Below are 18,356 nucleotides of genomic sequence, written 5' to 3' on the forward strand. Positions count from 1 at the left end.
TGTATACATTTTAAATTTGTATTGTATAGCAGACTTCTTCTGTGATGAAGACGACTCAATCTATCAAAATAACTAAGGACAACAGCATATTTGAGCAGCTCAAAAATGAAAGAACATACAGGAATAATTAATAAATAAATGTAATCTGTAATCGGCATAAAATTAGAATTAAAACCAAATTACAGAGCACAAAATGAGAACAAAATAGGCTTAATATAAATAGCAAGGGAGTGGAAACAAAGTCCAGCTCATGTATGTAAATGATCAGTAGATTAAGTAAATTACATTTTCATTAAACCTGAGCTCAAAGAAATCATGTTTACATGAATTGTGAAAGTTGTCGATGTAAAATATCTAAACTGGTGTATGTATGGGAAAGAACGAGAGCACACACCAAAAGCACAATCATCACCATGAATTAGTAATAAGTGCTATGCAGAGATAAGGTTTCCCGCCCCACAGTTCATTTTCTTATCTTTGAACCCACCCAGGTTTCCATTCAAGGTGGCCATTGGTGGGACCTGCACCAGTGGCTTTGTATCTGTGTGTGATCAGCATGCTTCTAGTGTGCCTGCTCCCTCCTGCATCGTGCACAACCTGCCCTCAAAAATGCCGCTGTGAGGACCTGCAGTTCTACTGCGACACCCAGGGGCTTCAGGCACCCCCAGATGGTGTGGACAAGGGGGCCCTGGGGTTGTCACTACGCCACAATAGCATCACTGAGCTCAGCCCTGATCAATTCTATGGCTTCAGCCAGCTCACATGGCTACATCTAGACCACAACCAGATTACCACAGTACAAGAGGATGCCTTTCAAGGGCTCTACAAGCTGAAGGACCTCAATCTGAGTTCCAATCGTATCACCAAGTTGCCCAACACAACCTTCATCCACCTCATCAATCTTCAGATACTGGACCTGTCCTTCAATCAGATGACTGCATTGGAACCAGAGCTGTTTCATGGACTGAGGAAGCTCCAGATACTCCACCTCCGCTCCAATTTACTTCGCACCACTCCTGTTCGGGCATTCTGGGACTGCCGCAGCCTGGAATATCTGGGCCTAAGCAGCAACCGTCTACGGAGTCTGGCACGGAATGGATTTGCTGGGCTCATTAAGCTTAAAGAGCTCCACTTGGAGCACAATCAGCTGACCAAGATCAACTTGGCCCATTTCCCCCGCCTTGTGGCTCTCCAGTTTCTGTATCTGCAATGGAATAAGATCAGCAACCTAACATGTGGCATGGAGTGGACTTGGACCACTTTAGAGAAGCTGGACCTCACAGGAAATGAAATTCGTGTCCTGACACCTGATGTGTTTCAAACGCTGCCAAATTTAAAGATTTTGCTGCTGGATAACAACAAACTAAGCAGTCTGGATCCCCAAGTCATGGATATGTGGCAGTCTCTGGGTACCGTTGGGCTGTCTAGCAATCTTTGGGAATGTACCAAAAGGATTTGCTCTCTGGCCACGTGGCTAAGCACCTTTAAGGGAAGGTGGGAACATTCCATTCTCTGCCATAGTCCTGAATATGCCCAAGGTGAGGAGATACTTGATGCTGTTTATGGATTCCAGCTTTGCCAGAATTTTTCAGCGCCGGTTGTTCAGACCATTAGTACAACCACAGACGCTACTATAGCTGCAGAGATCACAAGCTCCTTGTTTGGAATTATGCAGCCGACCCCCACGCAGGACTATGCAGAGGATTTTGGGAGCTTTACCACAGTCACTACCACAACAACCACAACACAAACACCACGCACTGCTCAAGCAACTACTGCTACATTGGAAGAGGCAGCTGTAACGGAGGACTTCCCTGCAATGGACAACACTGTTATGACTCATAGGGTTATCATTGGAACTATGGCCCTTCTATTTTCATTCTTTTTCATCATTTTCGTTGTGTATATCTCACGGAAGTGCTGCCCTCCCACCCTGCGCCGGATACGTCACTGTTCGGCTATTCAGAACCGCAGACAGATGAGGACCCAGCAGCGGCAGCCTATGGCAGATCTAGCTACACAGGTACCCTATAATGAGTATGAGCCCAGCCATGAAGAAGGGGCACTCGTGATCATCAATGGCTATGGGCAGTGCAAGTGTCAGCAACTGCCTTACAAAGAGTGTGAAGTATGAACTCTTATTTATTCCTAGAGCATATGGTTTGCCATTTGACCATTTCAGATGATACAGGGTTTGTTTTTTGGATTTTTTTTCCCAGTTTATGTAAAAAGCATAATTTCTACAAGTAAGATTTGAGAATATGTGAGAAATGTTGAATGCTACAATGACAGAGGCTGAACACGACAGTTTAGGGATGATGTAGAGATAGTCACAAATTTATTTTTCTATGAATGCAAGGTTGTTCATATCAGGCAGGGGCAATCATTTTAAACAAGAAAATTGTAAACTGTGAGATTTGTCTCCACATTGTCTCTATATTCTGGAGCACAGAGAAAATACTTAGCCAAATGGCCCTCTGCTAACAGAATACATTAAGTGGAGAAATGTGATTTATGTCTTATTTCTTAAAAAGTAAATATTTGAAATCATGTTTCTAACTGCACCACAGGCAGTGTAAGCCACTCACTCAATCACTGGAGCAAATTAATTGGATCACTAATCAGAAGGTTTTTGTTTTATAGTTTCATTGTTTTTGGAGAGCTATGACACATTAAAGGCCACTAAGACCAAAATTAAATTCTGACTTAGAACTGAAAAATACATGTCATTATTATGTCACAAATAAAAATAAATCCTCTCTTGAGGAAAGAAGAAGCCTGAACGTCTATTCAGTATACACTAATGATGCCACATTTACCAAATCAGACAAGTCTATAACCTTTCATCAGATCAAAAGGCTCTTAGTGTTTCCTGTTTACAGAACTTATTTGGACAGGCCACCCCCAAAAAACAGCTGTCCTTGGCCAAAAGGGGATTTTCTTTTGTTTTTGGATTTCTTCCAAAATTTCTTTTGTGAGGAAATGCAACTAAAGGTTTGTACTGATTGACTGCCGAAATGGTCAATTTATGTTCAGTTATATATATATTGGAAAAAGACCTCCTTAATCAGACATTAGCTCGTAAATGCAATGCTGTTTTGCAGCTCACTCAAGAAATTGGAGCTCCCACCCACAAGGGCCAACCACCACAAATAAATTCTCAACCTGTGGGAAACACTAAGCATTGTTCATCTGTGGTTAATCAGCATACTACACCGCTTAGCAGAAACACATGGATGTCTTCCTTACCTTGGACATCAAGAACAAAATTATTAGAACTTTAAATGTACAATGGCCTGTACATGGATTCTCTAGCTCCCAAATACCATACACACTGTGACCATGATATTTCCAACAGCTTAACCTAGTAAGTACAGTTAGCTGATTTGCTATTATATACAAGGATCAATATATAGACGAGCTAGTGTGAGATGTGAAGGTAGCAAGTGAAAGGGCAATGAACAGCGCAAATGCCAGACAGGAGAGCATTTCACTCTGAAAATAAAACCTTTCCCAGTAGCCCAGGCTCTTTACTGCTTCCACACTAATCAGGACTGACAGGCTCAAGATTGAACCAATTAAGGCAAGGCAAAAAGAATCTAATATTCTGTCACCCACACCAGTGATCCAGCAACATTTAGCTTGTTCAGTCACTCAGAAATAGTTCTAGTATTATCATCCTCTGTACCACACAAACACATCTTTGAACATTTTAATTTAAAGTATTGTTCTTGTTAGGGATCCAGAGTTGTCATTTACAGTTTTAAAAATGGGGTTATTGTGAATAATAAATATTATATCAGCTCCTTGATTAGCAGTCGCAAGTGTCAAGTTAAACTGCGACCAATACCCTGAAAGCAAATGGAGATCCAGTGATAAGAAAACAGCAAGCCTGGGTCAAGACACATTTGTATGCAGCAGGGAGAGGATGTGCATTAGCATCAGACTAAAGCTGCTGCCGCAGCTCCGCACTTCTTTGTGTTCAGTTTGGTGGTGGGGGCAGGGTGAAAGAGAGAGGGATTGAGAGGAATTGATGGGACGATGGAGAGGGGCAACTACGGGGTAATGTCTTAGTTTCTTCAAACCAACCAACCAATCTTTCTGGCCAAGTAAAGGTAGTAGAGAATGGAATGATAAACACTGACTGACAGTACCTAGGAGTAGAAATGCACAGTGACCACAGAGCAAGCATTGGATCATGAGTTGACTTGTGGTGAAAATGTTGCCTAACAGTGAAAAATTCAAGTAAACCTCTTAACCCTGGAAATCAGAATATGGCATTTTCTCGACAGTTCAACTTTTGGCTATGCTTAACGAAGTCAGTGATTAAGACAGCAACATGCTTCCGATAGCACCTTGAAGCAAGATATCCGGTTTTGAGCAAATAGGATGCAGTTTGTTGGCTGGTGCCCCCTAGAGGCAACCAGGACCTACCATTTGTGGCTTTGTCTCTTTATTGAGCCTGTCAAGATTAGGCTTCAAACTTCTAAATGAATGCTTGTGTCAATGTCTCTCTGCACATGCTCATAGGATGCCTACAACAACTTCTAAGAAAGTGTTTGTGTGAACCAAAAATTGTTACACTTCACATTTGAATTCAATGAACAACATCGCATACACTGCTCATACTGTTTTCCAAAGCCAAGCACCTCCACATTGTTCTAAATTTGTTTTCTTCCAGCTTCACACTGCTTTTACTATTGCCCTTCTAATCTGTCTTGCATGTTCAAAAGTCAAATTTGAGTTGAATATTTCTTTTTGTCATTCAGCCAACATTAAGGAGAGACCTCATTTTTGATAGCACCAAGAATGGGGATGTATGTGGAATTCCTATAAAGTTCTGTCAATCATTTGACATTTCACTGTTTAAGACTACGGTTGTACTAAGTGACTGAAAATCCACAAAATTTGTAGAAATATGCATCCCTTTGCACTCTGGCTCTTTGTAAACTGTTTTTGTTTCCTCTTGTCATCCTCTAGCCCTGGTCCCCACCCTGCCTAAAAATAAAAAAAGAGAAAAAACAAGTGAACCAATCCCCTCTCTCTTACCCAACCTCTTTGTGCAAAATGAATGCTTTTCTCTTCCCATTTTCCTTTTGTATTGTAATATGTACAATTTCATATCTGTATAGTGGATAAGATGTGCCAAACTGAAAAAAAAAACATTTTCCCCTCAAAACATATATTTTTTAAATAAAATGGTTATAATTTACAGAGTGATTGCTAACTGATGGATGCTTTCAGCTTGGTTTGGTCTTTCATTACATTTTGGTTTAATGTGTAAATCTGTAGCTTATAAAAATTCTTAAGCAAACCAAATCCAACCCAACCCTTGATGAAGTTGATATGCATCAGTATATTGTGACATTTCTGAAGGTATGTGTAAATTATAACACAATTTCAATTTCGGATGGAATTTTTGGTAGGCACAGTTTAAAGCACTAAAGGTTGAGGGGTTAATTTGATTCCAATTCCCTTCCATCAATGCATGTCAACATAATGATTAGATCATCTAGTCAGGTCGATTAGATAAAAACTCTAATAATGTTGTTAAGTAGAACTCATGTTTCTGGGGTCCATAATGCAAAGAACCTTGAAATGCCCTGCTTTAAAAGGCAGAGTGATGCAGCATTTTTACTGTCCTGAATGTGGCCATTTAAACAAAATAATGGGTAATGCAGAAACATCTATGCAGAAAGGGGTCTAATAAGCCTTAATAGAAGACTGCAACTATGGATTTAAATTATCAATTACTTTCTTAATTATTTGTTTAAATTAATAGGTTAACAACTGTTTTAAGTTTCAGAAAATTGTGACAAATGGCCATCACAAGTTCCAAGAACCCATGGTAACGTCTTCAAACTTCAAACAGTCCAAAACTCAAAAGGTATTGAAATACTTTTAAACAGATTAAATCCTCACATTTGAGAAGATGGAAGCAGTAAATGTTTTAAGCATTTTTGCTAGATAAACAACTCATCAGCACTACTTCATTAAGTTTGTCATGCAATGAAAAAAAACAATATTCTGAGTAAAGCCAGACACATCAACCTTCATATAAGATCTAAGATTATGAATTTGGTGCCTATTAGTCATCAGGGTGTTGTCAGTAAATACCACACTCAAGTAATTATTTTTCTGGTGTATTGCAATGTAGCAACACATTGTTTTTTTTATATAAATTTGGGAACAAAGATTAACAATGATAATGAAACCTGTATTTCCTCCCTTGTATAAGATCTGTGTTGAAGAATTTTCTTTATAATTAAATATTATTAATAATATATTTTTTCAAATTGACCATTTGACATTAACACTGGGAATTTATAAATGTTTTTAGTTGTTAAACTGACTTGAAATAATCAGCAAATAATCTCAGCGAGCAAGAGCAACAGATAACACAGATAACAACCCATAAAAGCATGTTTTAAAAGCTCTTTATACTCTGACATTTTGCAAAGAGGACATGGCCGAAACTACCTGCACAGATGCAACTTTGGGTTTTCAAACTCAGCACATTGTAAAGATGGTAATAAAGACCAGTCTATGAATTCTATTTTGTAGCTGAACTGAAGCTGCATGATGTCCACCAGGAATATCATAGAAGTCCAGTATTTTGCAATATGGGTGTGGATACATTCATGACCACAACATTCATTTTATCACACACACACACACACACACACACACACACACACACAATGTGAATTGTTTGTTACAATGTAAAGATCAAAGTCATCTGTCCATATACCGATGAAAGAGACGAAGTAAAAAATCCATCACCCACTTGTGGCGAAAAATGACTTTCACCTTTTATGTTTACATAGATGCATTACGAGAAAACAAAAAATAGCCACGTTATCTGGTAAGTCAAAGTAACTCCTCACACTATTTTTTGCCAGGAGACAAACGTTGTAAAACGGGTTAAAATTTGAGTTCACTGTAAATCAGAAGAAATTTTTAGAAAATTTTATTTGTTTTTGTTATGATTTGTTTTTAATGAAAAAAATACACGGCAGAGACTATCAGAGTCTCTATTCCAAAATAACAAAGCTATATGCAGAAGTTAGAAGTAAGGCATGTAGAATGGTTGAATGGATGCCATGTTCACAATCACTACACCACTTCTATAGCCAACTGATAACAATTAATATCGGTGGAGTCACAATGTTGTATTGAGAAATATCATGCTGAAATATTTATTTTACCACCCCACTGCATAGTGAATAAGAAACCTTCAAAAGTTGTGATCCAGCCTATATCTTCTTACTGCAGAGCCATTCTTCTGTCCAACACTGTTCAATTGAACTGGCTTTACTAATTTTACTGTATAATGCGCAGCTGTATAATGTAGGAATTATATCAGGTCAGTACTTACAGATCAGGTACAGACAGATATTTCATATTTTATAACTATGATCAGTTTGGGGACCAAAACACAATAACTCTGTCAGCAAATTACTAATCCAAGCTTTTCCAATTTCTCCGAAAGTTCACATAGCAAGCCTAATGTGCTCAAGAGAGAGAGAGTAAAATTGTAAATCCATTTAAGGCTTCAGATAGCCAGTTTCAGTTAGACACGTTTGCTGAGATGTATATTTTATCTGAAGGCAATGTATTGTATGTGAAGCAGTTTGGGGAATATAGGCTGACATGGCTATCCAACTGTAAGAACCACTTCAATTTTACCTGCTCTTTTTTGATGAGGTCTACAGAAAGCAAGCTTCAGTAATTAACCTGCAGAGTGTACCCAGGTGGGGGAGGGATGAGTCTGACTGCATGGCTTCAGTACTCTGCAGGGTTCAAGGACTCAGAGCCCATGTATGCTTCAGGTATTCATTATTAAGCCTCCAATAAATCTAGAAAATGCTTACTAGGAAGGTCATATTGTTCTGGACACTAATCAGCAAATACCTCCCTAATATATTTATTGCTTAACACATTTAAAATAAGTCCTTAATCATATCATAGGGGGATCCAAGTGCACACAACAGAGAGATGAGCAAACCAAAAGCCCTTTCAGTGTCTTTTTGGAGAAGATGGCAACTTCACCTCGCACACAAGAAAAAGTTTAGAGAATTTTAGCCATCTTTATCTTCATTATGTTCTTTACAGTCTTAAAAAATTCACCTTTCCTCATAACAAGAATAAGAGCAAAATCAGCAACAGACGTAGACACAGAATTATTGAACACCATTATACAGAATTAAAAAGGTATTAAAGATGATGATTAAAGTTGGATTCAACAGATACAGCTGATATTATTCTACCAAGCAATGCAAAAGGTGTTGATGCAACTACTGTTAAGACCAGGAAGAGACATTTGCAAACTCCAAGCAACAGCATATTGACGCAGCTTTTAAGATTCATGCTACAAATGGCAATATAGTAGATATTAAGCTACCAAACATCTGACCAAACACATTTGAAAGCAAAAACTACTGAGCCAATTATAGAAGAGGATTGCTATCACCTATAAAGATTATGTGTCCAACCTGACGGCATCCATGACTGATGGGATCAGCCAGTGGCTCACTCAGGTCAGCTGTCAGAGCCACAGACACCAGTTATTTAGATTTGCTCTTGTTTGTTTCCCTCTTTCTGACGCATTTGTGGAGTGAAAAAGCAGCCAAAAAAGAACTATCCAGGCACTCCAGATGGCAGGTCCTCCATTGCTGCCTCCTACCCAGAAAGCAATGCTCTAAAGTTATAGGCAAAAGGTTCAAAATGTGAAACATTATTATATAAAATACATTTCTGAAGGCTTTTGCTTGATTGCTGCCTAACTGCAAACACTAGTGGTTAGCACTGTTTTCTGACATCTAGAAGGTAATTAATATGAATCAAGGCTGAGACCTTTTGGTGTGGAGTCTGTTCTCCCCATGTCTGTTGGGGTTTCCTCCAGGTGCTTCAGTCCTACCATAATTCAAAGACATGCAGTTCAGGTAAACTGAAAACACCTACTGCCCGCAGGTGAGAACACGGGTGCAAAAGTGTTTGACTGTGTACATGTTTGTTAGCCTTGTGACAGAGTGGTGACCTCTCCATGGTGTACACTGCATCTCAAGGTTCATTCCTGTCTGATGAGCTGCCGGTTGTTGGGGAATTTCCAACCATAGGTCCATACTAAGATGACTAACGGTAAGTAATTAATGTCACAAATTACAAGATTTACAATTGCAAATTATAGGGTATACTTTTCTGCATCTTTTTTCTGAGTATTGACCCATCCAATAAGCTTTCAATTAGCATTATATCATATCAGAATGTTTTTTCAAAACACATAAGATTATGGGCTTTCCTGTACTGCTACAGCCCTACAGCTATGGAAATGCTAAATTGCAAATAAATACAAAAGATGGTGTGCTAAATTTTATATAAACCTGTGTCTCCATGCTTTATTGTCTCAATGACAAATATTTGTTCAAAATTTTGAACATAAACTGGAATTCATAATTGTAATTTTACCTTTGAACCAGCAAAAGCTGATGAGCATAGATTGAAATTCAAAAACTTTGCACACGTATGAAATATGAGAATCACATAATTTTATATCACAAATTGTGGGAATGTTTCTGGAGTTTAACGTCGGTTGAAGTAGAGCCTTGTGTGTTTTCTTAATTTATTGTTGAATTAACTTTATTGTATAGTATTGTAAAATACAGTTAAGATATATAACTAAAACCTTTAAAAATATTTATAGTATTCAAAGGGTTTCTTTTTAACCTGGACTTCTTAACTACTTTTTCTCACTCTGTAGGAGCAACAAAACTCCAACTCAAAACAAGATTGTGAGATGAATTAGACTGTTCTGCAGCATCACATCTGCCATGTGTGCACACAAGGGATATTTGGAGGAATGAAGTAATCCCAAGGGCCAAAACAGAGAGTTTTTCAGGGTGGAAGGCAAATTGCATACTTAAATCAGTACTGCAGCTTTACATGGTGACAACATATTGGGCCTCAGACTGTACAACAAATGGGGAAAATATGAGACCGGCAAACAATTAAATATTGATCTGAAGAAATACATATGTATTAACCTGCAGAGACAAAGGTTGCCATATTTGCGACTGAAATTAACCAAAAACCGCAAACAGCAAGTATGTTTCCTATGGGTTAAGTTCATTCACCCATACAACCGTGAAAGAGGGGAAAGTTGGACTTCAGTCATAGCATCAAGAGCAAAATAATGTTGGGAGGCCGTGGCATTCTTTATCCTGTTCAACTCTTGCAGAAAAAAGGCTGCATCTCATCTACCTGCCAGCAAAGCCAATCAAAAGGCCTAGAATTCACCAGCAAAAGATCACAGACCAGGTCTTGGAAACGTTGCGTGACGGGCTGTTACTGACAGATCAGTGTTTTATGGAGGCTGTAAATATATGAAAAGCCTTGGGGACACTAAATCTTTTCCGTGTTACATTGTATGGAGTGTAATTTGTTTTAATTATGCATTTAGATGAGATTACAACTAGATAAACTGAACTGCTTTCACACTGGTCTTGCCCCTTTGAACCTTCTTCCACGTTTTTCAAAAATAATGGGTTAAAAAAAAAAAAGCCTCTTTTTGGATTCCACTACATTGTCTGTTAGTTCACCGGCCCTGGACTTACACTATAATCTTACTCTCTGGGCATGACATCATGCAGTGCAGTTGTTTTTAAATCGAAACCAATTGTCATTTTCTCTAGGTTACACATAGCTCATAATAGGATAAGGTAGGCAGAGTAGATGGTCCAAGATCCACAAGACCTAAAATTAGTTTAAAATAAGAGGCAACTATGCAGGCACAGAGGAATAGGGATAAAGCAAAATTCTGCCACTCACTGTACATGCCCAAGGCAAAAAGACAGCGAGAGTTGGGGAAAGAGCGAGCTGTCGAGAGAGAAAGGGACACAAACGGCGAAGCAAAAGATTGCAAAGATGGAGAAACAGAAAAGAGGATTCAGCAAGGTGAAAGCAAAGTGTGAGAGAAATGATAAAGAGTGCAGAGTGGGAAGACTATATTGAGATATACAGAAAAAAGACAAGTGAAGTGAGAGGCAGGGGTCCCACTGCAGTCGCCACGCATGTTCTTTTCATGCAGGTCCAAATGATAATGTACCACTTCAAGTAGAAGGAATTTAAATGTCAGTAGCTTAATATGTCAAAGCAACCTAGCATCACTCTCTTATGTGAAACAAAACCCTGACAGATGTTGGCAACTAGAGATGCATTATTAATAAAAAGTGGCAGAAACAGACACACAACACGTGCCATGCCAAACTGTCATGACAATATGGAATAATTGAGGCCACACTATGTGGCAGTGCTGGGGCAACATTACCCCCACCCGTCTTTCCCCTTCACTGGCTGAGTAGACAAGCTCTAGTCTTGTTAAATGATCATCACAACACTGTACACAATTTCCACTCCAAGAACGGAGGAAAAAAAACACTTAGTCCTTACTCTGTAAACCAACAACATAAAGTATCCTGTTCAGACATTTGCCACATTTCTGTTTCCCAAATCTCAAAGTCAGCCTTCCTTTCCCTGATAACAGCTTTTCCAATCAATGTGCTGTATAAAAGTTTTAACTGTTCTCATGACAATGAATCGAATATGTTGTGTACATTTTCCAGAAGGGTATTTACGGTTCACCCAGTGATGTTGTTAACTGTACTTTGTGTGGACATAAATTGTAAGTCCATAACACTTTTGCTTTTGTATGGTGTATATATTATGCAATTTATTGATTTTTACATTAACTAATACATTCCACTTCTGCTTAAACAGCTGTTATGGCTGCGCTGACACAAACTGACAGTGCAGTAAATTAGCTGCTGGGAAATGCATTAACACACAGCTTGGACATTCATGACATTCATTAGCTCTGAAACAAAATAGGAGAAGCTACCACAGTCTATTAGACTGAAATTTTAGCCACTATATTAATTGCTTTTATTCTATTCTAATCCCTGTTCTATATAAAAAAAAAATCACAGAGACATGTATTTCAGATGAAATACTGTTTCATGCCTATAGACCTGCTTATTCCTTGATGGGTCACTTGTACACTGGTACTAGGATTGTAGCATTTGTAGTAGGCCTAATAAAACAAACCTACACAAGACATGCATGACATGAAAATGTTGTTCTTAACTCCCTTGTCTGAGCTCACTTGAGAACATGTATTCAGTATACAAACACAGTAACCAAACCATGCCTTTAACATGATGTTATCAGGGTAAAACTATTTAACGTTGTCCTTTCATGTGAATCAGGTCTTTTATATATATATATATATATATATATACACACACACACACACACACACACACACAGTGGGTACAAAAGACACCATTTGTCAAGATACTTCTATTTTGAATTTGTTTTGAATGTAATACTATTTCTTTCATTACAAAAGATAATATCAGCTTAACAACTTGAGTGAAAAGTTTGGTACGTCCCCCTTTTGCTTTAATGACAGCATGCACCACTCCAGCTGGCATGGACTCCACAAGTTTGTTTAAAACCTGAACCCATGTTGTCCCAGCATGATTTGACAATGTTCCAAAGGGCTTCTTGTGATGTCACAGAATGCTTGGCTTTCTGAGTCTTCAAGTGCCCCCATAATGTCAATAAACATATTGTGGGCATCCTTTGTGGAGTGTCACCAAGAATTAGAACGCAAATTAGAACTAATAGCTGATTCCATAATCATGTCTGTAAAAGACTATACAGTAGTTAGTGAATGATTTTGAACACAGCTTATATTTCAATTCTTGAAATTTTAGTAAGGTTCTCCAACATAATTTTTGTCAAAGAGTCTGATGGAGAGGAAGAAAATTTGAGAAAGGGGGTAAACACAACTTGTAGCTAGAGGGAATGAAGAAGCAGAAGGGATGGGAGAGAGAAAGAGAATGAGTTAGGAGTCCGTCCAACAGCCTCAGCTGTGAGTGTAAACCCATATGCTGTAATGGCAACATACTGTTAAATGACTTGCACTGCCCCATCTACAATCAGAACAATATGTGGAGAAAATCATGGCCATTGAGCCAAATACAGAACATTCCCCAGCAAAATCAGCATTAAGTATGGGCCTATAGTGGGTATTTCCTTTCCTGCAAGTACATATATCGTCACACCTCTACAGGTCTGCCTGAGAACGACAGCACACATATCCTCATCAAGCCAATGCGAGGTTGGTTTAGTATGTCAAGCTTAATCACAGACACAGTCATGTTATCAGTCCCACTGTCTACCATTTGCTTAAGGCACCAGCGACTTCTTTTGTTTCCAGTTCGCAACCTCTACTTCTTCTTCTCTGTTTTCTGGCAGATTACAGCCATGCATAAAGTGTAGCCTATACCGCTAACTTCTGACAAAACTACACTTTGCATCGAGCCTTGTTAATTCGCACCATACCAGTTGATGGAAACGCGTCTAATTTGCAATTTCAAAAGTTCGCTTAAAATTTGCTTCACAATTGAAGGAAACTGATGAGAAGCATAATATGTCATTAGTCGTGTTTCCATTCATCTGGCCAAATGAGTAGCCAAATCCCTGTCATGTCAACTCATCATCTCTGTGGCAATGACATGTGTTCCTCTGTAAATCTGAGTTCTAGAGTCATACAGGGCTGCATGAGTGGCATGGAGGAGTCCAGTGAAGTAGAAAACTTGTTTTGAAGCAAACCAGAGATGCTGCATGAATGGCCTGAACCTTAAAATAAACTGGCAGTGTTCTGGATGAGCAATGAGAGCAAAGCATGCCGGAGCATGGACAGGACAGATTGAGAGAAGATGACATGTAAACTTAGTTGACATCACACTGCTTATCATTTTGTCTGTCATTGTTCAATGAAAACATATTTAAACACACATAAAAAGGATTTTGTAACTGAGACGCTATCACATCAAACAGTCACAACTTCGTAACAATTATCTGGTTACTAACATAATATCCACCAGTTCCTAAATTGTTTAAAAACAACAAAGAGGTCACAGAAAGAGGTTGTGTTTTAAGTTGGACTATTACTTTGCAGAATCCCTCAAAGACTACTTAAAAAAATATTTCAGTGATTATTTCATGGAGAGTTAGGCTAAGGACCAAGAAGACACAGATTACTTTTGGATGCAGATAGAACACCTATTTGCCCTCTTATTAAGCAGGCAGGCTAAGGCCCTTACCCAATTATCTGCTATAGTAAATACCCTGAGCCTAGCAGCCATGCAGCAGATGTGCCGGTCCTAAATTGGCCTATTTATAATGTAACCTACAGACCCACAAAATACTGTATTTAGATAATGTTATGTCACCTCTTGGCTTAGGAAGATTATTACTATAGGTAGTAAGCTAGTTAGCCAGGCATGCTAAAATTAGCAGCTACCTTTTAAGCCTACAGCAGGTACTTGCATTGGACACAGTCAGAATCTATACTACCATCACACCCTGCCTGACCAGACATCCATTACAGCCACAGGACTAATGTAACACTTGACAAATGAAATGAGCAAGCTGTGCAGTTTAAAAGTCAGCCAGAAAACGGATAAAGTTCAAACTCATAGATTGTAATAAACAAGGCATTACCACAGCAATGAAATTTCTCTGGGTGACTGGCTCACATTGAAACACTGCTGTTAAAGGGATAATGTCCGGGGGTTAAATAGAGCTACTTCCAAAACAGAGAAAAGAACAATCTGACTAAGAAATGGGCTGAGGGGGAACATGACGTAAAAGAAAATTAGAACAGTCGAAGGACAGAATGGAAAAATGACAAGAGTTTTTCAGTTTCATTGCTCCTTCCTTAATACAAGTCCTCACCACAGACAGCAAGATGTGTTCTACTGAAAAGTAACTCTTGGGGAAGTTCTAGTAACCGACAGGGCAAACAGTTGTTATTAAAATATTGATGGTATGATGCACTGCCTTTCACTACCCTTGAATATCCAATTTATTTACATTAAACAATATTTTTTTCCTTCAGTTATTGCATGGGCAACTGTGGTGGCGGAAAACAAAAAGTCTAATACTGAACTAACTGCAGTGCTTTCTGTTGTTACCTCGTGTGGTTAAAAGTTTTTTTAAAGAGATCATCCGTATTTTTGAAGAGATATGACAATAATATATTCAGATACATCAGTGATCCTCAATGATTTTGTAAATTTATCATTTGAATAAAATACTTTACTTATGCACTGCTTCACAGCCAGCAACAGTTGATAACAAATGTAGATGGAATCTAAGTGGATTTGACATTGTGGGAGGAAATCAGACTCTGCATTATTTGTGAATTTTGGATCAAATATTAGTCACACAATTTACACAAGTGGAGCCAACAATCTACTTCCTAAAACAACCATATACTTTATTTTTAACTGTGATGTAGTGTATATGTAAAATAGTAAGTAAAGAACATAAAATAGTAATTTAATTTCACTTTGAGTTTGTGCATAATTTGTTGTGCTACAAGGAGTATACCATTTTTTAGTATTGTACTATGGAAACTGTGATACCCATGATATCTACTGTATCTTCTTTGGCTGAATGCAAGTTAAGACAACAGCCAAGTTCATATTTTGGTGCTAAAAATAAAGCTTTTCATGTTATTGGACAGTTGCTCAATCACTACTCTCACCCTTGAAAAGTGATGTCGATTTCAGTGACATAAAAGCTTATCATTTGTTTAACAAAAAGTAATAGAATGGGACTACAGACACATTCTAGGCAGATTTTGACATAGTGTAAATGCGTACATCTCTCCAAGACACAAGATCTTTTATCCTCCCATGGTGTAACTTTGTCAGTAAGCAGTAGAAATCATCAGCCACTCATCATCTGATTATCTTAATACATTCATGATCTGTCTCCTGTTTTCTCTGTCCTTGTGAAAACGGCCGCTAAAGTTACACTACAATTACACTAAAATTAGCCATTGTTCTCCGTCTCATTAAAGCAACAATGAAAAAACGGCTCCGGCAATTTCTCTACATATGATCAAATGCAAGGCCCACTGAGCTGCTGTAGCACTTATCCGATCCCTGATCAGTTGAGCAACTTAATGATCTGTGTGGGTGAGGGAGCGGTGCAAGTTAGAGCCTGTGAAGACGATAAGTTTTGTCTTAATCGCAGTTCATAAATGTGATTCATTCATGTTTGTGTTAGTTATGGACAGTTGTAACTAAAGTGCAGAATTATTCTTCTAGTTACCAAACAGCTTCATCTGAGACATGTATATGTGAGTGATGTGATGCGAAATGTTTGAAGTGACATGTGTAAATGGGGCCCACTGGCTTGCCAATGAAAATGCTGTATCCTGCTAGCCATGTCGTTTTAGAGGAGAAGTATTCACTGACTGACTGAAAACACAGCAGGAACAGTCATCCAATTAAAGAAGTACCACCACGTAGCATCTTAGAATCCAACCAGATCGAACAATCTACCAGACCACATCAAAACCATCAAACTCCTTCTCCAGTTACAAACACAATCCCAAAGCACGTCAGATAGCCTTCCAGTCACAGAGGCAATTAAGAAGTGGGCCTATGGCTTCTTTTTTCCCTTAAGAGGTTCCCCAGGGGCATTTTGGGCCCTGGGTTGAGCCTCCCAGGCAGACCCTCTTCTGCATTCTTCTGTGTTCAAACCCCATCTCCTTTTTTCTGGAATTTGCAGAGCGTAACCCCAGCTATGGCCCTAACTGAACAATCTATAGCCTAAAGCATTTGATAGGTAGAGCTTGTTGGGGGCTGAGTGTTTTTTGTCTGTAAGCGGAAGCAAGAATATTAAAAAAGGATCAGTATGTGCTCTAATCAATTAATTCAATTCTCAATTCTGATAAACAAATAGCTTAATAGCAATACTTATCTTAAAAGCAAATGTGTATATCTAAGCCACATCCTGACCTGCATCCACATTGTGCATCCAGATGGAGCTGCAGCCATTTCCCTCGATTGAAAAATTGTCTCAAACACAATGGGGTACCCCAGAGAGCCCACCACATTTGGTTGGGGCCAGCTTATGGCCTGACATACAGTAAGTACTTGTTCTCTATACTCAGCTCCATAAATCTTACATCATTGGCAATTTTTTTTTTTTATGTTAACTACAAAGACCTGATTAACAAGCGACACTGTTGATTGCAGCCCTGTATATTCCATTTATTCATAGGCACAGTGACAGTGTTGATTTCCATAGATTAATCATTCAATAGGCAGGATGGTGCTATTATCAAGACAATGGCCTGAGGAAGGGACTTAAATTTGTTTTCAAACACAACATTAACTCTCTTCACACAGGTGAAGTAAAGGTAAGTAAGTAGCTAGATGGAAGTGTAACTGTTGTTCAGCACAAAAGTAAATATTAGGTAGGAATTTGTTTATAATTAGTTGACTCGTCATATTGTTCTTTAGGACATAAAGAAAGGTAAGTGATTAGGCAGATGACAAATCGAACCATTGTGATTTCCCACAGGGATTTGTATGAGTAAGTGCTAGGGTCACCTTGGATTTCTCTATGCAGAAGTATGCCAGTATTTGTGTAAAAGTAGAAACATAGAAACCACAACTTAATGATTACCTCTAAGTTTATGTAGGCTGAAATTAATGACTTGTGAATTAAAGGTTTTAGAATTTTGACCTTACGAATTTTGCTGTCCAACTCTCCAATAAAGGCAAAATGCAAATAAAAAAATGTGGTGTGGCAACAGGAAGGAAATGGAAAGGTATGATACTTACATTTCCCATATACTCAGACAGAAGGTCCTGAAGAGCCTGGCGCACAGAATTGCATTCAGCCACAATGCGCTCCCTGCGGTCATCACGTGTGCAAGAAGAGTCGGCCATGAGGGCAGCACCACTGATAATGCTCTCAAGGCGCTCCTCCAGGGAGGGACGGAAGCGTTCCTCACTAAACGCCAGGGGGTCCACGATGATTTGTTTCTGTAAGGAAAGGGTCAGAGGGGAAATTACACAGGGAGAATAATGCTGAAAGTCATCATGGTACACTGATCTCTCCCACTCCAAGCCCAAAGAGAGAAATCTGGCAGGCAAGGGAAGGGCTGATCTGACAGACTGACAGGCCGGCTGGAAAACCTAAAGGGAAGAATGAGCCAAGCTGTCTTTTTTTGTGTGGCAAATAGACAATAACTTGGTCAACAGTTCCAGTATCAAAGTGGCCACATCTTTAACAAAATAAAAAGTATTTGACTAAGAGTAACACGAAATAACCTGCCGTTTCTTGACTAATTAATGATACGTGACTAGGGAATTACGATACAGTAACTTTTTCCTTTAATTCAATGACATTCCCCCACACTCAGCACTTGACAAATGTCACCAATCCAGCGGCGGTAATTCAGACATTTAAAAGATTTTAGG

The 18,356-nt window shown here is 38.7% G+C and overlaps 2 protein-coding genes across 2 annotated transcripts in view; one reads left to right on the forward strand and one right to left on the reverse strand.

Annotated features, from left to right (window-relative positions):
- Positions 1-18,356, reverse strand: part of ctnna1 (catenin (cadherin-associated protein), alpha 1) — a 76,820-nt gene that overhangs the window by 42,450 nt on the left and 16,014 nt on the right. Inside the window, exon 7 of the mRNA XM_070912916.1 lies at positions 17,715-17,918. Within this exon, the coding sequence (XP_070769017.1) occupies positions 17,715-17,918 (204 nt within the window). The remainder of the gene's footprint in view (positions 1-17,714; positions 17,919-18,356) is intronic.
- On the forward strand, positions 557-2,134 carry lrrtm2 (leucine rich repeat transmembrane neuronal 2). Its single transcript, XM_070913163.1, has 2 exons — positions 557-1,627; positions 1,676-2,134. The coding sequence occupies exons 1-2, from the start codon at positions 557-559 to the stop codon at positions 2,132-2,134; spliced, it is 1,530 nt and encodes a 509-aa protein (XP_070769264.1).

This window comes from Enoplosus armatus, chromosome 10, assembly GCF_043641665.1.
Source record: "Enoplosus armatus isolate fEnoArm2 chromosome 10, fEnoArm2.hap1, whole genome shotgun sequence".
Classification (NCBI taxonomy): Eukaryota; Metazoa; Chordata; class Actinopteri; order Centrarchiformes; family Enoplosidae; genus Enoplosus; species Enoplosus armatus.